Below are 25,974 nucleotides of genomic sequence, written 5' to 3'. Positions count from 1 at the left end.
ATTTTAGTCCTTCTAGTGGTTTTCTTTGTAACATTAATTAATGTACTTAAACCTGTTTATTGACTTAATAGACTCTGTTTAGAAAGGGAAGAAAATAAACACTCATATTCCTTCCTATGAGTCTCCTCCTTTCTTTCTTGTTTGTTCCAGTGTTATTTTTGTGTTATCAAGTATTATAATAGTTACCTTTTGAAAACATATTTCTTAGTGGGTGTTCAGTCTTTGATCTGTTTTTTAAAAAAATCGATTCATTGCCTATCACCAGTCTTACTGCAGCTTCTCCTTTTACTTATTGGTTGGTTACATTTTCTTTTGACTCATGTTTAAACATACGAGCCTATTGACCATTCTTGAACGATGACCTGGCTGGATTAATATTCTTGGGTCACAGTTTGTTTCCTTTTGGAAGATGCTATTCCATCATTTTCTTATATTGAATATTTTGGAGAAGCCTGAGGTCAGGCTTACTTAACCTTTGTAATCTCTCCCCATAAGGTTTTGTTTTGTTTTTTTTTAGTTCGTGTAACCCGGATGTATCTGTATTTATCTTTCCATATCAATTTTCTGGAGCCTGTGTGCCTTTCTGAGACAGGCAGACTAAAGTTTTACTTGGAATCAGGACAATTTTTTTCTGTTAAATCTTTGCATTTATTTATGTTCTATGTTTTGACCTTTAATTTTGAAGTATTATGTCTATGTTGGATCATTTTTATTTGTTCTCATCTACTATTTTCTTGTTGCTGTAATTATTCATTTCCTTATTTATTCAGCAATTTTAAGAGTTCACTGTTATGTCAGAGCGGCCTGGGGACACGGGGATAAGTTAGGGGACAGGTAAACAAGATGACTGTTCCAGTAGAGCTTGTGTTCTAGTGGAAGGTAGACAGACAGTAAAAAATACAGTAGGGTATGTTACTTAATGATACAAAGTAATGGGGTAGAGAGGGCAGAGGAGAGAACAGTAGCTATTTTAGGTGCTCAGCTAAGGCTTCTCTCTGTATTTCCTTAGCTTTGTCAGCTCCGTTTTTATCTCCTGTTATCTCATCCTCATGCTTTTTGAGTTCTTATCTTTAGGTTTTCTATAATAGGGTGCAGTATTCCCAGGAATGCTTTTATTTTGATGTTTTTTTTTTTTCTTTCTGAGTAGATTCTTCACCTATCTACTGTATACTGTGCTTCTTTTTTCTTTTTTTGCTGTAGTTTTGCATAAATGCACTTTCCTTTGTCCTTATCCATTTTGCTTATCCTTACAGTGACAGCCCTGTCCAGCCCTTCTCTTTCTGCTGGTTTAGTGAGGGTGAATCTTCCTTGACCACCTTCCCCTGATGTCTGAGGCATGTGGCTGCTGCTCTGAGCTGGAGTTGCAGTGCTGGGTTTGGTGGCATTAAGACACAGGTGTGAGGTGCGAGGTGGAGAACTCGCCAGGCTCTGGCTGTCTTGGCTGGGTGGCCTGGTTTTGCATTCTCTTCCTTAGTGGAGCTCTTGTCTCCTGATTGGCTGTGCACTCTCCTCTGGTTCTTCCCTTCTGCTTTGGATTGTTTGTGAGACCTTGGAGTTTTAGCATCCATCCAGGAGAGTCAGCCCAGTCTTTTTCTAGCAGTGTTTCTACTTCCTTAAAACAAAACACGGAGAGGTTATGTGAAAGCCAGTTTGATCCTGTGTTAACCTCCTTATGCCTAGTGTTCCATTATTGGAACGCTAAGCATGTAGGAGTTATTTATATCCTACTGCTCAAGATCATCACCAAGGTCTGATTTTTCACTCATGCAAAAATTCACAAAATTGCAACCTACAACATAAATGGGTTAAGACTGCTGGGTATAGTGGCTCATGCCTGTAATCCCAGCACTTTGGGAGGGCCGAGGCGGGCAGATCACGAGCTCAGGAGATCGAGACCATCCTGGCTGACATGGTGAAACCCTGTCTATACTAAAAATACAAAAAATTAGCATGGAGGCAGGCGCCTGTAGTCCTGGCTACGCGGGAGGCTGAGGCAGGAGAATGGTGTGAACCCAGGAGGCGGAGTTTGCAAGGAGAGATCGTGCACTGCACTCCATTCTGGGCGACAGAGCGAGACTCCATCTCAAAAGAAATAATTAATTAAAAATAATAAAAATAAATGGGTTAAGACCACAGGACAGGAAGGGGCTTCACCCAGGCTCTCCATGAGTCTCCCACCTTCTCACTTCTCTTAAGATGATCAGCTCTCATGATTATTGATGCTTCTGTGCTTCCTCTCCTGCCTTCTTCCCACCTGGTGGCACCACTATGGCCAGCTGCAGGGATTTTCCTGCCTTTTTGGGCCATTGTTAGTTGGGAGGAGTTTCTGTTGTCATGGCTATTTCTGTATGTTTTTTCTCGGGTCTTTTGCTTTTCTGTAAGTTGCTGGGGATGGCAATTATTAGTGAAATCTTCCTTAGAGCTTCTTTGGAGAGTGTGGAGCTGTGTAGAGCTGCTCCAGGCTGGCTCTTCGGCCACCAGCCCTTTTTTATGTTTGTTGGTATTAGTTTATTTGCGTTTTTAAAAACGCTGTTTGCTGTTTATACCTTAAGGGGAGGAAGATCTTCATGCCTGACTTCACTGCACCATCTTAAACCGGAAGTTTAACTTACAGATTTTAACATTTGTTGCCATTGAGTAAATTGATGCCTTAGCAGGACCTGTGATTGGTCTGTGAATTCAGGTGTACCCTGGCATGTTGATATATACATACCCAGCAGCGCCACTGTTTGAGAAGCATGGGAAGTTAAAAGGACATTTATTCAAATAAAGACACAGTTTTATGTTTATGTAGGTAACTAGCAACCTCTTATTACACTAACACGTTTAATTCCATGAAACATAAGTTTAGAACAGGAAGGACCACTTCCTTGTCTTTTACTAGGAATGTGAGCCTGTTCATTAATCAAATATTTAAATCTATTAATTAAACATTAAAATCAGCCATACATCTTGTTAAGGATAAGGAGAATAAATCTGGAAAAAGACATTTCATTGAGCTGCTTTGCTTGTCACAGATATAAAAGAGTAGAATGGTTGATGAGCTGTTTATTCCAGAACAAGGGTTGGCAAACTATGGCCTGCAGACCAAATCCAGCCTGACACCTGTTTTTGTGAGTTTTTATTGAAAAACAGCCTTGCGCATTTATATATCGTCTATGGCTGCCTTTGGATTAGAACATTAGAGTTGAGTATTTGCAACAGAGACCGTATGGTCTAAAATATTTATGATTTGGCCCTTTACAGAAGAACTTTGCTGATCACTGTATTAGAATCTTTAACCATGGGAATTCCTCACATTGTCTTAATTTTTCTAATTGAGATTAATTAGAAATTTTTAAAGAATGGGTTTTGAGTTTCTTTTTCTCACTTCTCATTGATCCTAGTGGGATCACCATAGGTGAGAAAAAGAAACTCAAAGGAACAAACAGCTCTGCAAAAGTACAGTTCCCCTTGGAGCTGTCTCCCTCCTCAGGGAAGGCAGGCATCTGTTGATTGCTCCCTTAGGGCATTGCATCCCCTCTACTAGAAGCCAGTTGTCACATAGAGCAGAGATTCACCCCTGCCTGCTCTCAGTTTATTGGACTTGATCTACCTCTTGACTGTTCTTTTGTAATTCTTACGGGAATAATTAACATTTGAGCCTTTCCTGAGTCTCGTTTACTTTTCCTAACTTTACTCACAGACCCGGGGGTGAAACAGAGAACAAGAAGGCTCCCCCTTCACTGCATGCCCAGCAGCTAGTATGTGCCTGGCACATAGAGCGGTTGTGTTCAGTAAATACTTGCTGGGTGAATGACTCGTGCCTTGTGCAGAGTGTCTATCAGTTGGGTCTATTCTGGCAGCTGTCTCTGGAAAAGTCTCACTGGCACAATCATGGCTTTGCAGAGCTTCCTCTTCCCTCTCTTTCTCATGACAATCTGACTTGTCTCATCTATGGCACAGAGAAGGGTCAATTTCACTGATTATTTTTTCCCTTGTCCCAGGCGGTGGTTATCATGGGTGTGGTGCTACAAGGTGCCAACCTGTATGGTTACATCAGGTGTAAGGTGGGCAGCAGAAAGAATTTAACCAGCATGGCTACTTCATATTTTGGAAAGCAGTTCTTACGACAAGTAAGTGTTTTCTGGATGTGATCAGTGACTAATGCAATTATTTTTCATCTTTTTTTTTTAGACGGAGTCTTGCTCTGTTGCCCAGGCTGGAGTGCAGTGGCGCAATCTCGGCTCACTGCAAGCTCTGTCTCCCGGGTTCACACCATTCTCCTGCCTCAGTCTCCCAAGTAGCTGGGACCACAGGCGCTCGCCACCACGCCCGGCTAATTTTTTTGTATTTTTACTAGAGACGGGGTTTCACCGTGTTAGCCAGGATGGTCTTGATCTCCTGACTTCATGATCCTCCCACCTCGGCCTCCCAAAGTGCTGGGATTACAGGCGTGAACCACCGCACCCGGCCCATAGTTTAATTTTTATGAAACGCTCCTGAACAAAAGTTTTTTAAAGGCATTTAGTTATTTAAATATAAAGATAAAGATGTTTTAATTGCTCTTTGGGGGTGTTCAAGACAATCTGGAAGTGTATTGTCAGTATCCTAAAATTATTTTAAAGCCAGGAAGGATAAACTATCATTGATAATAACTTATTTTTTAAAAATTACTTTTAAGTTCAGTTGTTTTTCATTAATTATGGGAGCTTTAAGTGAATATCCTTGAAGAATGTTGTATGGTTTTTTTTGAGACAGAGTCTTGCTCTGTCACCCAGCCTGGAATGCAGTGGCACGATCTCGGCTCACTGCAAGCCCTGCCTCCCAGGTTCACATCATTCTCCTGCCTCAGCCTCCCCAGTAGCTAGGACTACAGGCACCAGCCACCACACCCGGCTAATTTTTTTGTATTTTTAGTAGAGATGGGGTTTCACCGTGTTGCCAGGATGGTCGATCTCCTGACCTCGTGATCCGCCCACCTCGGCCTCCCAAAGTGTTGGGATTACAGGTGTGAGCCACTGCACCCTGCCTGTATGTTGTATGGTTTTAGGTAGAACAGTTGAATCACAATAGGACCATAACATTTGTACTCAGATGTCTTTTCCCCCTAGAACATAAGGATTTTACTATAATACCCCAACATCAGGGTTTTCAGGAGGATGAGTAGTCGTCGTAGGTAAATAATTATTGGTTAAATCTCTTGGGAAAAGTGACAAGGTCAGCCAGGTGCGGTGGCTCATGCCTATAATCCCAGCACTTTGGGAGGCCGGGGCGGGCAGATCACCTGAGGTCGGGAGTTCGAGACCAGCCTGATCAATATGGAGAAACCCCATCTCTACTAAAAATACAAAATTAGCCAGGCGTGGTGGCACATGCCTGTAATCCCAACTACCAGGGAGGCTGAGGCAGGAGAATCTCTTGAACCCGGGAGACGGAGGTTGTGGTGAGCTGCAATCGCGCCATTGCACTCCAGCCTGGGAGTTCGCTCTTATTCCAACAAGAGTGAAACTCCGTTCCAAAAAAAAAAAAAAGAAAAGTGACAAGGTCTTTATATGAGACCTTGCATTTGGTTAGTACAGTAGGTTGGGCAAGTGATGTTATATAGGACAGGGATTCTCAAACTCGAACATACATAAGAATCACCTAGAGGGTACAAGATTGCTGAGTTCCACCTCCAGACCCCTTATTCAGTAGATCTGGGGGTAGGGTCTCATAATTTGCATTTCTCCCAAGTTTCTGGGTGGTACTGAGGGTGCTGGTCCAGGGATTACATTTTAGATAACTAAAGCCCTGAGAAATTAAATTATTTACTTAAGATTATACAGCTAATAAGTGGTACAAAGCTAGATCTTAAACCCAGCCCTTCATACTCAAAATTTATTGTTCTTTTTATGCTACTGTATAGTTTCTCTTCCAGAAGATGAAAAGTAGAGAAAGTGAGTATTCATGTAGGGACATGATCATCTCATTCTGAAGGATATTTGCATGGTCCCAGTATACCTTTACTGTGGTCCACCTTAGGGTAACTTTCATGTATGTACTTATTAGGTTTTTTTCCTTAGAATTTTCAGTGTTTCTGAAGGTCTGGGGAGGGACATGGAATACAGGTGAAATTAAACCTTAAACCTGGCATAACATGGATAGGGTTAGTGTCTTACGTGGTACTGGCATCTGCTCAAATGGGACAAACCGGACAGCTGGGTGGATGATGGTGTCCATGGGTTTACTTCAGTAGTGCGTGTCTACTTTTTTTTTTTTTGAGACGGAATCTCGTTCTTTCTACCCAGGCTGTAGTGCAGTGGCGTGATCTTGGCCCACTGCAAGCTCTGCCTTCTGGGCTCACGCCATTCTCCTGCCTCAGCCTCCTGAGTAGCTGGGACTGCAGGCGCCCGCCACCATGCCCGGCTAATTTTTTGTATTTTTAGTAGAGACGGGGTTTCACCGTGTTAGAGCCAGGATAGTCTCCATCTCCTGACCTTGTGATCCGCCCACCTCAGCCTCCCAAAATGCTGGTATTACAGGGCGTGAGCCACCGCTCCTGTCCTGGCATATCTACTTTTTAATGTGATTGGGTCATTGTATGTAAGGTAATGCTCTGCTTAGCAATATAGAGTGTTTTCCTAGGCGTAGGCCTTGAAGTCCATGGTGTGTGAAGTGAAATAACTTTGATATTAAGGAGTTTTTTTTTTTGTTTGTCTTTTGCAGAACACTGGAGATGATCAGACTTCCTGAATAGAGAAAACTTAATGTGCTTTGTTACATTGGGGAACAACTGAAGAGATTCTTGACTCTGAACCTTTTAGAGCTTAGTCCATGTTGCAACGAGGAGTGTTGGCTTTGTTTTCCACTTAAAACTTTATTTATAAAAGGAAAAGTAGTTTTCATATTAAGTTTTTATTTCCTTTCCAGCATTTGGGGCTAGAAAGTATATGTTGGATTTATTATGCACATGTTCCATAGGTATGCACACAGTCATGTAATACCAGTATATCCCAAGTTAATGGAAGTGTTTATTTACATAGGTAATGGAGACCTTTGCATTTTGATCCATAAAACATAGGAGGATGTTCTTAGTCTGTCTCAAAGCTCTATGTGTTTACATATTATTTCTGTAGATTATTTTCAGGAGTAAATTTTGCTTCCATGGTAAGAGTGAGCACTTTGGCTTAATAAGTTAGAAATTATTGTTAGTTTTTAATATGTACTTCATGGGGAAATTTCTTAGACATATACAAGCAAGTGAAAACAATTAGGGCCAGTGGTATTAACTCCTTTCTAAAATCTTATTTTATTTGTAAGAAGTCATTTACTGAAGGCCCAGTTAATATAAGTGGAATCATCATCGTTTGTTTAAGGAATACCCAGAGATTGCTGCTGTTCTATTTATTTTACAGAAAGGATAGCTAGATTGAAAGCTCTTCAGTGGACCTTGAGCTAATAGATCTTTTACCACTAAAAGAGCATTATTCTCATGTCATAATGAGAATAATCATTTACATACTTGGCATAATAAATGCCTAAAAGACACTTTATTTTCTGAATCTATTTTTTTCTTGCTATAATGGGGATATTGTAAATTATGCATTTGTATTAATGGTATTTCTTAAAGCATTCTGTGTAACTGTAAACCAATCTACAAACTATTGTAGGCATTTGTAAATTCTGTTGTAGGTATCATAAACTTTGTTGAAGTCTTAATCAGCAGATTATGTTGTGAATATATTTGTACATTGTTAAAATTAGTTTTTAAGATTATTTGTTTAATTGAATAAGTCTCTTATTGGAGTGATAGCTTTGAAGGTGCAAAACTTTATATTTGTATAAAATTCTACTGTTTACAAGGCATTTGACATGTGTAATCTCATTTAATCCTCATGACAAATAGGTAATACTTTAGATGATGTAACAGAACTTCCAGTTATTGAGTTGACTTTCCTAAGGAAAACAGATTACAGGAATATCTGTAGGATATAAAACACGATATATTAGTATTTTTAGAGAAAATATTTGCTCTAAATGCCTTTTCCTTTCTTAAAATTAATAATTTGTTAAGAGCTTGTTTATTTTACTTATACTCAGCTGTTCTGTCTGGTGAGAAGAATTGATACTGCACTGAAGACATTTTAAAATTTAATCTGAAAGATCTAACCTAAATCTTTAGGGCTGAGAGTCTAACAGAGGATACATTGGTACAGTTCTTTTAGGTAACTGTGTTATTTGAACTGTAATCCTAAACCAAGTAACAACTGAATTTTAGAGTATGCATGTGGCAGGAGCTACCACGTATTCCCTAATACTCGTTTTTCCCCTTCTACAGATTTACCACCTAATTAGCTAGGGCATGGCATCCTGGAATAAAGAAAACTTTTCCCAAGTTTTATCACTGTATCTTGGTGTGGCCACATGACCGAGTTCGGGCCAATGGATAACATTTCCAGGAGGTATCCTTAAAAGGAGGAGGCATGCCCATCCCTTCCCCCTTTCTCCTGAAAGGTAGACACAGTGCAGGAACTAGAGCAGCCATCTTGGACTATGTAGTAAAGGCTTCGTTTTGTGAATGGCAGATAAATGAGGTAGGTATTGTCTGAATCCCATCTTGTGTATAGCATCCCTGAACTTGTCTGAATTTTTTTTTGAGACAGAGCTTTTGCTCTTGTCACCCTGGCTGGAGTGCAGTGGTGTGACCTCGGCTTATTGCAACCTCTGCCTCCTGGGTTCAAGCGATTCTCTTGCCTCAGCCTCCCTACTAGCTGGGATTACCACCCTGCGACCACGCCTGGCTAATTTTTGTATTTTTAGTAGAGACGGGGTTTCACCATGTTAGCCAGGATGGTCTCTAGCTCCTGACCTCGTGATCCGCCCGCCTCGGCCTCGCAAAGTACTGGGATTACAGGCGTGAGCCACCATGCCTGGCCAGCTGTCTGAACTTTTAATAAAAGTGAAGGGAACTATCTTCTCCAAGTGTTATTGTTCTGACTTCTCTGTTGGTCATAGCCTAACTGGATTCTTGTCAATACAGTGCACTTTTGAGCATTATCCATGATTATTTCTATTTGTACTAACTTTCCATATTGTACTAACTGGAGTTGTTAGTACAGTACACTCCAGTTGTTAGTACAGTATTAGAGATATAATAATTTAGTAAATACATAGTTGATCTTTATGTAGTACTTAAGTGAATATTATAGTTGCCACTGAGTTGCACTGTCCCAGATGCTGTTGCTACATAAAACTCCACCCCCAGAATTACTGGTACTGGTGAAAAACAAGTCATTTTATTATGCTCACAAATTCTGTAGGACAGGAATTTGGATGGAGCACAGTGATGGCTGGGGAAGGAGCCAGGAAGTGGCATGGAGCTTTTCAGCCACTGACCTGGAGGTTGACATTGGCTGTCAGCTGTGGCGTCAGCTAGGCTGTTGGTTGGAACACCTACACTGTCTAGTTTCTCCCTGAGGGCACATTTGACTTCTTCACAACCTGGCACTGGGTTCTAACAATGAGCCTTCCAAGAGAGCAAGAGAAGTGCATGGCATTTTAATGACTAGCCTTGGAATTCACATTATGTCTCTTCTGTCGTACTTCATTGGATGAAGCAGTAACCAAGGTCCATCCAGCTTCAATAGAAGGGTACATAGAGCCCAGTACTTGATGAGAGGAGTGTTAAGATTACATTATAATAAGAGTATGTGGGATGGGAGATACTCTTTGGAAAATAAAATCTGTGACACTTTAATCATTTCATCAAGACTGAAGAAATTAGGAGACTGAGGATAAGTGGTTTTCCTCTCTGTTGTCCCTGGTCAGCCTTGGATACAGGTGAATTGACTGAATGGTGCTAGTAAAATGAAAGTAGAATCACATTTTTTTTTTTTTTTGACATGGAGTTTCGCTCTTGTTGCCCAGACTGGAGTGCAGTGGCACGATCGTGGCTCACTGCAACCTCCACCTCTCGGGTTCAAGCGATTTTCTTGCCTCAGCAGACCAAGTAGCTGGGACTACAGGCATCCGCCACCACAGCTAATTTTGTATTTTTAGTAGAGATGGAGTTTCTCTATGTTGGTCAGGCTAGTCTCGAACTCCCAACCTCAGGTGATCCGCCTGCCTCAGCCTCCCAGAGTGCTGGGATTACAGGTGTGAGCCACTGTGCCCAGCCCTGTAAAATCACATTCTAATTCCACATCCCCTAGAGTGTCTATTCTTTGACCCAGACCTCTAAATAGATAGGTACGGATGTGTGTGTGTGCGCGCAGAGGTGATGGCACATTAATTCCAACATATAGGTACTATGGGCCTTTTTAAATCTCTGTAACTCTTAGAGCTTATTAAAGTTCTTTTATGTATTATCTCATATGATTCTCCCCAAGAGGGAAGAATGACCATTATGTACCATGTAACCTCATGTTACAGGTAGGTAACTAATACTGAGAGAAGTAAAATGATTTATTGAAGGTTGCATATAGTAGAGATAGTAATGCTCACTAAACGTTCCATTTGTTCTACATTTCCCAGCTTCCTTAATTCACTTGAGGCCATGAAATGTGAGTGAACAATGGCCAATGAAATGTGAATGAAAGTGAATACAGATGCTAGGTGCCTAAATAGCATAGGACAATTTTAGACAGCAAAGAATTGTCCTGTATCTCATGACTTCTTTGTACCTCGCTGAATAATTATGTACATGGAAATCCTGTTTATAATGAGAAAAGAAAAGCAACCCTTACAGCTGTCAGTTGGAAGCTGACCTGGCTCTAATGGCTAGGCTATTCTGTTGAATATAAACAATTTTATAGAACACCAACATCTGACAAGGCCACTCTGAATGTGGTGGAGGAAGACAAAAATTAAGACACTCCATAGTCATGTTAAACTTAGAAGCAAGATTCTGTGTAAATCATAGAGCGACCAAACATTCCTGTCTCTTGGCTTACATGTGTGATAGTTGGTTCATTACCCATTGGATCACTCTGTTCCTTATTCCGCCTAGATTAAAAATTTTAATATTTACACTCATTTAGAATTGCCCTTGCTTTCTGAAAGCACTCAATCCAGAGTAAAACTAGGATTCATGGAGCCCTTCTTGAAATCACCCAACACAACCCCAAGTCCTATAAAAAGCCCTTCCCAGCACTCTCATACTGAGGCACTCCATGGTTCCCCATGCTGTATGATCTCTCTTGTGCAAAAGCATGCTGATAAACCCAACTCGATTCAATGAGATCTGTTCCTCAAGATCTCTGACTGGTGGACATCGACAATTTTTTGAGCTTATAACTCCATTTCATATTTTTGTTGTTGCAGATCTGCAATACTTGTTTTGCCCAAAAATGCAATTAACAGTTAAGTGAGGGAAGGTTGTATCTTTGTTCAGTACGTAACCAAGAGTTTTCTATCATTTTAAAAACTCAGTAGTGGCAACATTGCTTGTGGCATTTGAGTTCCAGGTCAAAAGTACTGCAGTAGTCTGCATTTGTAGTGGGCACATTAATGGTAATTATATGTACATATGCAAGCACCTAATTATTGTGTCATCAGGAGTTTTGGCCATTTCCAGATTGAATTACATACTATCATAAGTTGCTTCCTTTTATTTCTCTGTTACATTACAGTTAGATATTAAAGATACCTTTAATCATGATAGATGATTAAAAATATGCCTGAGGTTAAGTTATATTGTTTGTGTTTTAGAATAATAAAACATATTTTAAAATATTTCTGATAAAAAGTGGCTGTGAGCCTGAAGGGGTGAAAACCATTAGTCTATAGTCATTGATGAACAGTCTGTCCCTTAGGCCCTCTTAGTTGGAGCTGGAGAGTGGATAGACATGAACTTGAACTCTGGTGTTCTAATATTCTGTGTTGTTCACTGAAGGTAGATGCCATGTGCTTTGGAAATCAGCATGGACGTTCCATGAAATAAGAGAAACAATTTTCTCATTTAGATGGTCTATCATGGGTGGTAATGTGTAGTGTTCTAAGTGAATGTAGTAGATGCTGCTTATATTAATTTAAGAGAAATCCTATGTATCTCATTAAAAAAAAAAATCCTAGAGAAACATTTCCGGAATGGTGGAGTATGGATCTTTGAATATCTGATTCTGCATAAAATCAACGAGTACACTGGCAGAAATGATCAAAATAAACTTTTTGAAACTCTGGAAATTAACCAAAGGATTGCAACAACCCAAAGAAAATGTGTTTGAGAAAAAGGCTGAATCTCTGTATGATCAGTAAGCTTTGTGGTGTTTTAACTTGTCCTGTCCCCATCTTCTTCTCTTCACCTCCACAGTAGCCTTGAAAATCAGCAACCTTGAGACCACAGTAGCTGTGAAAACCAGTAGCTTACAAGCCACTGAAGGAATTTACAGTCCCTCTAAGATAGGTTTGGAGTTATCTAAGAAGCTCCATCTCTGGAGATTTGTTACTCCTTGACCTGCCTGGCAGCTCCCTGGAATAGTCCCAATCACAGGGCTTGTCTTCATTTAACCCAACTCAGGTCACTCATTGAGGAAAGTATCCTCAGGTTGTTTGTCAGAAACAATTGGTGGCAATTATTTAAACAGCACAGTTGCCTGACATGGCTATACTAGCTGGGACAAATGACAGACTGGCCAGAAAACTTAAAAATAAGGGGAGTGTGATGTCTATAGAGGCTTTGAAAAGTGCCAAAATATTCTCGGGAGCTAGAAAGTCAGGTAAGGTGAGAGACTTACTGCTTCAATCACTTAAGGAAATCCCTGTCTAATCACATGCTCAAGACTAAAGTAACCAGGCAGAGATTTCGGTGACTCCAACATGACAAAGAATACAGACTAAACAGAATTAGTCCTGGAAAGGTACTAGACATACCACCATTGCAATAAAAATAACAACAACAAATAGTAACAAACCCTACAAGGGTGGAGGGTGTGGGACAAATCTGATTTGCAAAGTTGCCACCTTATATTATTTAAATTTTCCAGTTTTCAACAACAACAAAAGATGTGAAGAAACAGCAATTATGTCTGCCTATATATGGGGGGGAAAAGCCCAGAAAACAAACCATCCATGAGAAAACCCAGACATTAGATCTAGTAAACAAAAAGTTTGTCAGCCTTTAAATACGCTTAAAAACCTAAAGGAAACCATGGACAAAGAACACTAGAAAGGAAAATAATGTGTAAACAAAGTGAAAATATCAGTAAACAGAAATCATGAAAGAAATTCTGGAGCTAAAAAATTGTAATTGAAAAATTTCCTAGAGGAGTTTACAGATTTAAACAGGCAGAAGAATCAGCAAACTTGAAAATAAGACAAATAGGGATTATCCAGTCTGAGGAACAGGAAGAAAAAAGAATGAACAATGAACAGAGCCTGAGGGATCTGTGGCATGCTATCAAGTTACTAACATACGCATTATAGGGGTTCCAGAAAACTGAGAGAAAAAGGCAGAAATAATATTTGAAGACATAATGACTGAGACTTCCTAAATTCAATGAAATACATGAGCCACACATTCAAGACGCTCAACAAATTATAAGTAGGATAAACTCAGAGATCTATTACTAAGCACATTACAATCAAGCTGTCAAAAGCCAGAGACAAAAGGAATCGTTAAAGTAGCAGGAGGAAAACAACTTATTACATATAAGGAATCCTCAATAAGATTAAATGCCTACCACTCATCAGAAACTACAGAGGTCAGAAGGCTGTAGAATGACATATTCAAAGTGCTAAAAGAAAACAGAGAATTTTAGATCTAGCAAAACTATCCTTCAAAACTGTAAGAAAGGGTGAGCATGGTGGCTCACACCTGTAATCCCAGTACTTTAGGAGGCTGAGGCAGGAGGATTGCTTCAGCCCAGGAATTTTGAGACCAGCCTGGGCAACATGGCAAAAAGCCATCTTTACAAAAAATACAACAAACAACTGGGTGTGGTGGCATGTGCTTGTGGTCTCAGCTACTCAGGAGGCTGAGGTGGGAGGATCACTTGAGTCTGGCAGGTTGAGGCCTGATTGTGTCACTGCACTCCTACTTGGGTGACAGAGTGAGACCCCCCTCTCAAAAAAAAAAAAAAAAAAAAATAGAAATTAAAACACACCCAGATAAAAACTAAAAGAATTCACTGCTAGCAGACCTGCCTTACAAGAAATGCTAAAAGAAGTCCTTCAGGCTGAAATGAAAGAACACTAGACAATAACTCCAATCCACATGAGGAAATAAAAAGCATCATTAAAGGTAACTACATAGGTAAATATGAAATACAGTATAAATGTATTTTTGTTTGTAATTCTTTTCCTGTCTGACCTAAAAGACAACTATATAGAGCAATACTTATGAAATAATGTTGATAGGGTTATAACTTATAAAGATGCAATTTGTACGATAATAGCACAAAGGAGGAGGGAGGGAATAGAGCTATACTAAAGTTTTCAAGTATTACTGAAATTAGCTTGGCATTAATCTGAACTTAGATTATGTTAAGATATTAATCATAGTCCCTAGGACAACCACTAAGAAAAAAACTCAAAAAATACAATAAGAGGAACAAGAAGGAAATTAAAATGATATACTAGAAAATACCTATTTAATACAAAAGGAAGCAGTGGAGAAATAAAATCAAAAGACATAAGATGCATGAAAGGAAAAGAGCAGATATCCCACAAATAACTCCCACCTTATCAGTAATTATATTAGAAGAAAACCAGTTAAATATTTCAATCAAAAGACAGATAGGCGGCTGGGCACAATGGCTCATGCCTATAATCCCAGAACTTTGGGAGGCCCAGGTGGGCCGAGGTGGGCGGATCACTTGAGGTCCCGAGTTCACGACCAGCCTGGCCAACATGGTGAAACCCCATCTCTACTAAAAATACAAAATACAATTTATCTGGATATGGTGGTGGGTGCCTGTAATCCCAACTACTCTGGAGGCTGAGGGATGAGAATCGCTTGAACCCGGGAGGTAGAGGTTGCAGTGAGCTGAGATCACGCCACTGCACTCCAGCGTGGGTGACAGTGAGACTCCATCTCAACAAAACAAAACAAAACCAAAAAAAAAAAAAAAACCCAAAAAAAAAAAAAAAAAAAAAAAAAAAAAACAGATTGGCAAAAAACATGATCCAACTATATGCTGTCTACAAGAGGCACACTTTAGATTCAAAGACACAAACAGGTAGAAAGTAAAAGTACAGAAACAGATATACCATGCAAACAGTAATGAAAAGATAGCTGGAGTGACTATGCTAATGTCAAACAAAGTAGATTTTAAGGCAAAAATTGTTTCAAAGGACAAAGAAGGGCATCACATATTGATAAAAGGACCAATTCATCAGAAAGACATAACACTTAAAAACAAATATGCACTTAAAAAATCCCACACATGAAACACAAGCTGACAAAACTAAATGGTTTAATAATTATTAACAATTAATTTACTCTTTTTTTTTTGAGATGGAGTCTCACTCTATCACCCAGGCTGGAGCATAGTGGCACTATCTCGGCTCACTGTTACCACCCACTCCCATGTTCAAGCAATTCTCCTGCCTTAGCCTCCCAAGTAGCTGGGATTACGGGCCTGCGCCATCACACCAGGCTAATTTTTGTATTTTTAGTAGAGATGGGGTTTCACCATGTTGGCCAGGCTGATCTCAAACTCCTGACCTCCAGTGATCTGTCTGCCTCAGCTTCCCAAAGTGCTGGGATTACAGGCATGAGCTTCTGAGCCTGGCATAACAATATACTCTTAATAATTATTAATAACTAAATGAGCTAATCCATGCGAAAGAGTCAGCATAGTCCCAGGTATATGGTAAGCACTTGATAATGATAATTCTTATTTAGAAAGAAAAACTGAGTTTCTTTGCTAGTTAAAGGTAAAGAAGTCAGAAAATCTAACAATAGTGGCTGGAGACATCAACACTTCATTTATAGTAATGCATAGAAGTAGGCAGATGATCAACTAGGAAAAAGAGGATTCAACAGCACTATAAACAAACTAAATCTGCTGGGCATGGTGGCTCATGTCTGTAATCCCAGTACTTTGGGAGGCTGGGGTGGGCAGGTCACTTGAGGTCAGGAGTTCGAGACCAGCCTGGCCAACATGGTAAAACCCTGTCTCTGCTAAAAATACAAAAATTTGCCGGGTGTGGTGGCGCATGCCTGTAATCCCAGCTACTCGGGAGGCTGAGGCAGGAGAATCACTTGAACTTGGGAGGCGGAAGACTCGAAGAGCCAAGATCACGCCATGGCACTCCAGCCTGGGTAACAAAGTGAGACTCTGTCTCAAAAAACAAGCAAACAAACAAACAAAAACCAAACAGACATCCGTAGAGACTCTGTCCAACAATAGCAGGATACACATTCTACTCAAATGCACATGGAACATTCTCCACGATAGACTGTATGTTAGGCCATAAAACAGGCTTCGATAAATTTAAAATAATTGAAGTCATACAAAGTATAATCTTTGGTCAAAATGGAATTACATTAGAAATGATCAACACAAGGGAATTTGGGAAATTCACAAAGATGTGAAAATTAAGCAACATACTGCTAAATAACCAATGGGTCAAAGAAGAAATCACAAGGGAAATTAGAAAATATTTTGAGATTAATGAAAATGGAAACAAAACATGCCAACACTTACGGGATGCAGCCATAACAGTGTTTATAGAGAAATCTGTAACTGTAAACTTTTTTTTTTTTTTAAAGAAGAGATCTCAAATCAACAGTCTCACCTTTCATCTTAAGAAACTAGAAGATGACCATAGTAAATCAAAGTAAGCAGAAGGAAGGAAATAATAGATTAGAAAGGAAATAAAAAACATAAAGACTGGAAAAACAATAGAGAAAATCAACAAAATTAGAAGTTGGTTATTTGAAAGGATTAACAAAATTGACAAACCTGGAATCAGATTGAAAGAGAAGATACTACTACTGTTTACTGAAAAAGCAATCCTTACTGAATGCTTTTGTGAAGTGATTGGTTATCCCAGTAGAATATACACCACTTGACACCTATTTTTTGTGTGAACATTCCATTATGTAAGCATTCAAACATTGTTGCTTCTCCAAAAAGTGCTTTCCACGAATTGTTTCATCCTTGTGACATTCTTAGAATGTAGAAGCTGTTGTATTTAGTAAACTAATCATTAAGAACTTGTATTTGATTCAGGCAGATCTGAGTTGTGGATCCAGTTCAATATCCTTTTTTAGACTTTGAGAAAGTCACTTACCCCATTTTTACAGATGAGGCTGCAGGCTCAGAGTCATAAGCACAAATAAATACCCTCGAGGTGGGAGGAGCTTGTGAGGATTAAATGAGATAACTCATGTAAAATGTTCAGTATAGTCCCAAGCCCACAGTAAGCACTCGATAATGGTAACTTGCTCAGGTGAAAAACCGAATTGCTAAGCTAAAGGTGGAGCAGTCAGGAGACCTAACCCCTAGTTAAGTGGTTCCTCTTTAACTTAGATTCTCATCTAGTATATGGCATGGATAATCCAAATGCAGCAAAGCAGTCAATTACAGGAAAGAATGCTGATTTTATTTTATTTTTTATTTTGTTTAGAACAAGTTAGAGATGATGGAAGAAAAACTTTAAACAAAATAAATTTAATGGAGCAAAGAATGATTCATGGGAATTGGGCTTTGCTCTGAAACATGCGCAATGAGTATTTACAGCCAGAAAAAGGCTGAAGAATGCAGAAACAAAGAACACAAAGTGGACTGGTTGTTTCAAAATTACTTTCCTGGTAAAGGTTAAAGCAGAGGGGACTTCCTTATCAGGCAGGCTAAAACTGGCTGTTTGGAGATGTGGCTATTATCTCCCTCTCTCCTGATTTCTCGGAAGGTCAGGTAAACAACGTAGTTTTGGCTTGGTGGCCTGGAACTTTACCGTGGGTAATTCCATTTTGGTTTGGTCTACTACGGCCTAGTGCAGGACTTAGTTCAAACCAAAGACCTCGTATAAATTTTATTTAACAGAGATCATAAGTTTATGAGCCGGTAACTTACTCTGGCATTCATTTCTAATTTATAGTTAAAACACATCCTGTTATTTATTTTTTTCACATAATTGTTGAAATCCAAACTGCTACGGATGAGTCTTAATGTTTTAAACATTTCTTCTAGGATGTTGCCTTTCTCTACAAGCCCCGGTTCCCTCTTGCTTGTAACTTGCACTTAGTCCTCTAGATGGCAATACAGGAACATATGATGTAAATGAAACAACTGCGTACTGGAGCACCCAATTTACTCGGTTTAGTAAGAAACGATGGTTTTCCTACAAGTGGTGGGTTAGGACTAAATCCATGCATCTTATTGTGAAATTAGTCAAAATCAGTGCCAGGGAATGAATAAATGCTGAATAAATAAGTACAATAAAATACCCACAATGTACCAGACATCAAGACAGGGACTGTAGACACAGAGAGACATAAGAACTATGTGTGATATATGTCTACCTTCCTGATCTCGGCAAACCCTGCCATTTAACAAGTGAGGAAACTGAGCATTGGGGGTTTAGTAGCTTTCCCGGGGTCGTGTAACTAGAGAGAAGTGAAGCCAGGACTTGTCAATGGTGAGGCTTCGATGATGAGCTTGAATTTAAGATATGTCAGATTTGAAGCCAATGGATCATATCAAAGTAGCAAAGTGCAGTGGAAACCTGGAACTCAGGATTAGGCTAAAGGTATACATTTAAGAGGCATCTCTGTAGCGCAGAGTGGAAGCTGTAACAATGTAGGAGTGGTCTACGGCAACTGTGTCTGTTAAAGAACTGATAGCTGAAGTGTAATTCCCAAAGACCACGGTGATATGGCAGAGGGTAAAGGGCATACACAGTACACAGACAAACCTGAGTTTAAATCCTGGCTTCATACTTAGTTGCTGTGCTGTTCATGGGCATTTAACCTCTTAAATATCACAAGGTACTTAATCTCTTTGACTCTTTGCCATAACCCTATGAGGGAGATACTATCTCCATTTTACAGATGAGGAAACTGAGGGTTAGAGAATGTAGGAGTTGACCCAAGGTCATGGTGCATCTAGTACATGATGGATCCAAGGTTCCAATCTGGACAGTCTGCCTTAGGCTCACAGTGCTAAGTACAACATGCAGTTTCCCCAGTCATACCCCTTAGGACACCACCTTTGTATGTGGGTCTCCTTGTGCCAGAGATGAATGCGGGCATGTGCGCGCGCGCGCACACACACACGCACACACACACAGATTTATTTCAAGGAGCTGGATTACGCGGTTGTGGGAACTGACAAGTCCAGATTCAGTAGGGCAGGTCAGCAGGCTGGAACTCTCAGGCAGGAGCTGATGTTGCAATCTTGAGGTCAACTTTCTACTTCCTCAGGGAAATCTTAGTTTTGTTCATAAGGCCTTTAACTGACTGGATGAGACATTCCCACACAGTAAAAGGGCAATCAATTTTACTTAATGTTAACAGATTGTAGATGTTAGCCACATCCATAAAATAGCTTCAAAACAAACAACACCTACATCAGTGTTTGATTAAATAACTCAGTACTAGCCAAGTTGATGCAAAAAATTTACCATCACATGCCTCCAGTTGTCTGTAAACGCTACGACGGCAGGAAGCCTATCTTTCTCATTTGTCTTCACATTGTCAGTGCATGGCCCAGTGCCAGGCACCTAATGGCACTCAATAAACATTTATTGGGCATGTACCCACCTTTTAACAGTATAGGTGAAAGTCACTGTATACATGCTGTTTTCAGCTACTGACCTGGGCTAGGTACAGATTTTCAGTGTGTTCAACTCACATATTACTTTGAAGGACTGATCTCAAAGCAGGAGACAGATACACCTCCTTCCTGGAGATCTGGCTTGGCCAACTGGGTAGTTTTCCTTTTCAGAAGACGAAGCAATGGTCATTGCCAGCAGCCATGAGGAGGGCTGCCGCTGCCAAGAGCCGAGTGGTGGTCCTGGTAGGACACTGCTCATACACTGTGTCTGTTCTTAGGTTTCAGCTGGCATCTGTTTCCAGCTCTTGGTGCTATTTGCAACTTTGTATCTTAGGATGAAGGTGTAAAGGTTTTCAAGCAGCAAAACCTTCCAGGGTTAGATAAGAGTGTTTCACTGTGGATCTGTGAGCATCTATAGCCACTGTGTGCATCCTTCTGGGACCCCAGTAGCTGCTTCTGAGAAAACAGAGGGATGGAGAAGAGGACGCCACCCAGATGGTGGAAACATCTATCAAAAGTTAGAATGTCCTCCGGAAAGCCTCTTTGGGTGTCTGATTTCATATCTCCTTCCTCATCAAAGAGAATGGCATCACCACCTCCTATTTGATGAGAATTTAAACACATCTAGAACATGTGCTTTTCTTTTCTCCTCTCTCTGGGATCACATCATACTGCCTCACAGAATCCTGTCCTTAACCCCCTTCCTTAGAATTTACAACATAGCCTGGCAGCAACCAAGCATTCATCTTTATTCTAAAGTACCTAGGACAGAGCTGGATATGTGACAGATGCTCAAAGACTGTTTAAACAAACAGGAAAAACCCATATTGGGAGTAGGGAGTAGTGGGAGGCAAAATGGTACTGTCAGTGAATTATAATATTTTCAAATTTGTCTGATAGAGAATATAAAGCAAACTGGAGAAGCATAAAGGAAAGTCATGCTAATTTTCATGAGGTTTTTTCTGACTCCAGGAACAAAATGGTGAAAGGGCATTCTAAGTCAAAGGAATTTATTGCGTAAAGGTGTGAGAGTAACACACACACACACACACATGCACACACCCCACTCTGTGCTACAACCACAAGAAACACTTTGTTGTTCTTCAAATGCACCAAGCTCTCTTCAGCAGCGTTTTGTACTGCGTATAGGACATCTTCAAAATAGTCTGGATATTTATCCTTTGTCTTCTTGGCGTGTTAAAAATATATTCTGGCGGCCGGGCGTGGTGGCTCACGCCTGTAATCCCAGCACTTTGGGAGGCCGAGGCAGGTAAATCATGAGGTCAGGAGATTGAGACCATCCTGGCTACCATGGTGAAACCCCATCTCTACTAAAAATACAAAAAACAAAATTAGCCGGGTGTGGTGGTGGGCGCCTGTAGTCCCAGCTACTCGGGAGGCTGAGGCAGGAGAATGGTGGGAACCTGGGAGGTGGAGCTTGCAGTGAGCCGAGATCGCGCCACTGACTGCACTCCAGCCTAGGAGACAGAGCAGGACTACATCTCCAAAAACAAACAAACAAACAAACAAAAAACAAACAACAACAAAAAATTTCTGCTCTATAACTTCACTTTTAACATTGTTTAGGGAGTTTTGTGTTAGTTCGGGTTGTTCTTTTTAGAGGGAATCTTGCTCTGGTGGCACACGGGCGTGCACCACCATGCCCGGCTAATTTTGTATTTTGTAGAGAGGGGTTTCACCATGTTGGTCAGGCTGGTTTGGAACTCCTGACCTCAGGTGATCCACCCGCCTTGGCCTCCCAAAGTGCTGGGATTACAGGCATGAGCCACCATGCTTGGCCAGGAGTCTTTGGACTTACATGTTTTAAAAACTTGCATGTTTTTAAAAAATGTAGCCAAACGTACCAACTTTTATGACTTACTTGTCTTTTCAATATTCATTTAAAACACTCTTTCCTTATCAATGTAAAATGATACTCTACATTTTCTTTCAAAGTTATAAAATGCTGCTTTTCATATTTAGCTTTTAAAATTATTTAGAATTGATCTTGGCATATAGAGTGAAGTAGGGATCTCATTTTATCTTTCCCCATGTAGCCAGCCAATTGTATCAGCACCCTGTATTGAATAATCCAGATTTTCCTCACTGATTTCTGATGCCATTCTGTCAAATACCAAGTTCCTAGTGTGAATAGGTCTATTTTTTCCTTGTTTATTTATAGGGGTACTTTGTGTTTCCTGAATGCGAATTCTTTGCCGCTGATATATATTGTGAATGTCTTATCTCACTTTGATTTTCTCATGAATAGCAGCTCTTAATTAAAATTACCAATCTTTTATAGCTTCTGTTTTATGTTTCATATTTGTGAATCTCTTTCTTACCCTAAGGACATAAGGATATTCTCCTATATTCTCTTAAATGTTTCATAAGTTATGTCTTTAAACCTCCTTAAATTGATTTTTTTGGTATGGTGTGAGTTAGCATCTGTAGTAATTTGTATTATTTGCTCACAATTCTTTCTTTCCTTCCTGCCTGTGCCATGATTCATTTTGGGCAGAATATACTCCACTTCCCCACTGTCTTTGAGCTTAACCACGTGACTTGTTTTGGTGATTAGAATGTGAGCAGATATAATGTATGTCCCACACAATAGGAAACCTTAAATGTGTGGTTTGATTTACTCTCGTATATTCCTTACCTGCAACATGAGAAGTGCATGCCCCAGGTAGCCACATTCCTTCAGCTTGGGTCAGAGAATGAGAGACATGTGGAGTAGACCTGATCTGACCTGCAGTATGCCACAACTGACTTATAGACCTCTGTGTGACAAATCTATGTTACTGAGATTTGGGAAGTTGTTACACAGCATAATTGCAGCAACATGGCTGACTAACACATAATCACATTCCTTTTTATTTCCCATATGGCTAACCAATTATTGAAATATCTGTCCTGTTCACATTGATCTCCAATACCAACTCTATCATAAACTAAGTTTCTCTACATATGTGGCTCTCTTTTATGCCTCTCTTTTCAGTTATATTGCTCTATTTGAATATCCCTACACCAATACCCATGAACTTAATTAGTATAGATTATACTAATTTTATAATCAACTTGTTAAGTACCAAAAAAGCTCTGCTGGAATTTTGATCATAACTCCATTGAAACCATATATCAAGTGGGGGGAATTCTCATCTTTGTAATACTGAATCTTCTGATCCATGAACATTGTATGTCTCTTAAGTCCTTGATTTCTTCAAGTAAAGTTTTTATAATTTTCTCTATAGAGGTCTTTTCCATTTGTGGCTAGCTTTATTTTTGGGTACTTCACATTTTTTGCTGCTTTCATTAGCAGTATTTTATGCAATCATGTTTTTTAAAGGTTCATTTTAAATGTATATACTTTAGGATTTTTGTGTAGATATTTTGGGATTTTTATCTAGACAAACATGAAACTGCAAATGATGATACATTCTTTTCCTTCATTTCCAATCTTTGTATTTTTTTTATGCCTTACTGCTTTCCCTAGGTACTCCAGTATAATTTTGTAAAGACATGGTGGTATCAAGCACCCCTGCTTGCCCCCAATATTAAGGGTAATGTTTATAATATCACATTTAATGGTAAAATATTAAAAGCTTTGTTTGAATATGTGTGGATGTCCAGTTTCAGCCATAATGTGATAACAAGAACCAGACTTATCCTCCCACTGTAAGTAACTAGAAAGTGGACAAGATACATAAAATAACTTATTTCAGGAAGTATATGATTGTGATCCCTGGGAAAATGGACATAAGTGAAATGAACTCTATAAGTGCCTTGGCTTTCTACCTGGAGGCAAATTCTGACAAGAGGAAAAGGGAGGAGGAATCTAAACAGAGCCTGGAATCCTCTCTGTGTTGAGAAGATCAAAGATGACCCAAGAAAGGGAGCCCAAGGGAGGTTAGGTGATCTGAAACCATGTCATCTGGAAAATACTTAGAAGTCTTGGGCTGTTTAACTGGCAGTAGAGAAGACTGAGGGGCAATATGAAAACCATCTATAGAGATTAGAAAAACTGTCACGTTGAGCAGGAGTTGTTTGTGTTCTGTATGGCCCTGAAAGACAGAGTTTAGGACAGCTGGATGGAAATGAGAGGAAGAAGATTTTGGTGAAGTCCAAGGAAACACTTCCCAGCAATCACGGTGGATCAGGCTGGAGTGGGCAGCCTTCCTCAGCTGGTAGATGAAGGCACTGAGCAAGCATGCTGGGTTGTTGCTGAAGGAGCTTCCATAGTGGCAAGTGACCAAGCTAAATGGCATCCAGGGTCCCTTTTACTCTTAAAGTTTTTCATAGTTTGGTTTGCATAGCTTGGCCTCCATAAAAGGCAGCTGTCACCAACTGACAGTACTTTTTTCGTTTGTTTGAGACGGAGTCTTGCGCTGGAGTGCAGTGGCATGACCTCAGCTCACTGCAAGTTCCACCTCCCAGATTCATGCCATTCTCCTGCCTCAGCCTCCTGAGTAGCTGGGACTACAGGTGCCCGCCACTATGCCCAGCTAATTTTTTGTATTTTTTAGTAGAGACGGGGTTTCACCATGTTAGCCAGGATGGTCTTGATGTTCTGACCTTGTGATCCACCCACCTCGGTCTCCCAAAGTGCTGGGATTACAAGTGTGAGCCACCACGCCCCGCCACCAACTGACAGTACTTTTAAGGCATGTTGAGAAAAATGAGTCCTTGAAGACCCCAACCTTTATAAAACTGAGTAGACAGGGTTTTAAAAGAGAATTTTCCCCATGCTTAACACATAATTTGTGTGTGTGTGTGTGTGTGTGTGTGTGTGTGTATATATATTTGAGATGGGGTCTTACTCTGTCACCCAGGCTGGAAAACAGTGTCACGATCATGGGTCACTGCAGCCTTGAACTCCTGGGCTCAAGTGATCCTCCTGCCTCACCCTTCCAAAGTGCTGGGATTACAGGCAGCAGCCACCGTGCTTGGCTTGTATTTATATTTTTGTTTGGTTTCTTACCTCTGTGTGTCTTTTCTTGAAGGCAGGGATCATGTCATATACATGTTTTCATGTTCTAGTATGGTAGTATATGGATACCAGGTGCTTCTTCAATACCTAAGTGAATTAAAGGTATATTAGTCTGTTTTCACACTGCTGTAAAGAACCACCTGAAACTGGGTAATTTATAAAGAGAAGAGGTTTAATGGACAGTTCTACATGGCTGGGGAGGCCTCAGGAAACTTACAGTCATGGTGGTAGGTGAAGGGAAAGCAAGGCACGTTTTATATGGTGGCAGAAGAGTGAGAGAGAGTGGGGAACTGCTACACACCTTTAAACCATCAGATCTTGTGAGAACTCACTCACTATCACCAGAACAGTATGGGGGAAACCACACCCAAGATCCAATCGCCCTCACCAGGTCCCTTCCTCAACATGTAGGGATTACAATTTAAGATGAGAGTTGAATGAGGTCACAGAGCCAAACCATATCACAAGGTGATTTGGCCTGAGGAAGGGTTGGAAAACCTTCATCTAGTGTTCTCCTCTCCCTCTTGTATCCTGGGCAGACATCACTAGTCAATCGTGGAGCTCTTCTCTACTGAGCCCAGTCTTAGCCATGGAATTCTTTGGAAAACACAGATTCTAGACAGTCACTTTTAATTAATTAGAGTTAGCACGGACACTGTCTGTTTGTCATCCCAGAGCTAAAGGAATGGGAATGCTTGGGATTCTCTAAGGCACAGTGACAACCTGTCCTAGTCACAGTCTACTTTGTTGACCAGCTGCTGAGAGCCCAACTGTCATCTGCTTTCCAGATGTAGGAGTTACATGGGTATTGCTGGCATGCTGATGGTTCAGCTGAGTGCCAAGGGGGACATTTTGGGCCCCTGAATGCTAGGGATGCCTGCAGGATGATGCACATGAAAAGCTTTTTAGCTTGGATATGCTGTTGACACAGTATGTAGCATTGCAACCATATAGAGTAGGATTTGGGACATGATCACATCTCTGAACCCCCTTATATTTGGGTAGATCTTGATGCTCTATTGGCTTCACCTCCTGACTCTTAGTGCCCACGGGGTTCTCTGTGACAGGCTGGGAACATTCTTCTTCTTTTTTTTTTTTTTTTGAGACGGAGTATTGCTCTGTCACCCAGGCTGGAGTGCAGTGGTGCGATCTTGGCTCACTGCAACCTCTGCCTCCTGGGTTCAAGTGATTCTCCTGCTTCAGCCTCCTGAGTAGCTGGGACTACAGGCACGTGCCACCACACCCAGCTAATTTTTAAAAATACTTTTAGTAGAGAGAGGGTTTCACAGTGTTAGCCAGGATTGT

At 40.4% G+C, this 25,974-nt stretch overlaps 1 protein-coding gene across 5 annotated transcripts in view; it reads left to right on the top strand.

Annotated features, from left to right (window-relative positions):
- Positions 1-25,974, top strand: part of TVP23C (trans-golgi network vesicle protein 23 homolog C) — a 59,168-nt gene that overhangs the window by 18,921 nt on the left and 14,273 nt on the right. For 3 of the 5 annotated variants that reach the window (XM_017892369.1, XM_017892372.1, XM_017892371.1), the window contains 2 exons: positions 3,987-4,115; positions 6,688-7,827. The exons of 1 other annotated variant lie outside the window; for it this stretch is intronic. In XM_017892369.1, the coding sequence (XP_017747858.1) occupies positions 3,987-4,115; positions 6,688-6,714 (156 nt within the window). In that variant the 3' untranslated portion in view covers positions 6,715-7,827. Of the gene's footprint in view, positions 1-3,986; positions 4,116-6,687; positions 7,828-25,974 lie in introns of those variants that run through there. One more of the 5 variants, XM_017892370.1, reaches the window with a different exon arrangement.

Source organism: Rhinopithecus bieti, unplaced genomic scaffold, assembly GCF_001698545.2.
Source record: "Rhinopithecus bieti isolate Rb0 unplaced genomic scaffold, ASM169854v2 scaffold_20098, whole genome shotgun sequence".
Lineage (NCBI taxonomy): Eukaryota > Metazoa > Chordata > Mammalia > Primates > Cercopithecidae > Rhinopithecus > Rhinopithecus bieti.
Note: the sequence above shows the minus strand (reverse complement) of the source record. Positions and strands in the feature narration are given on the sequence as shown.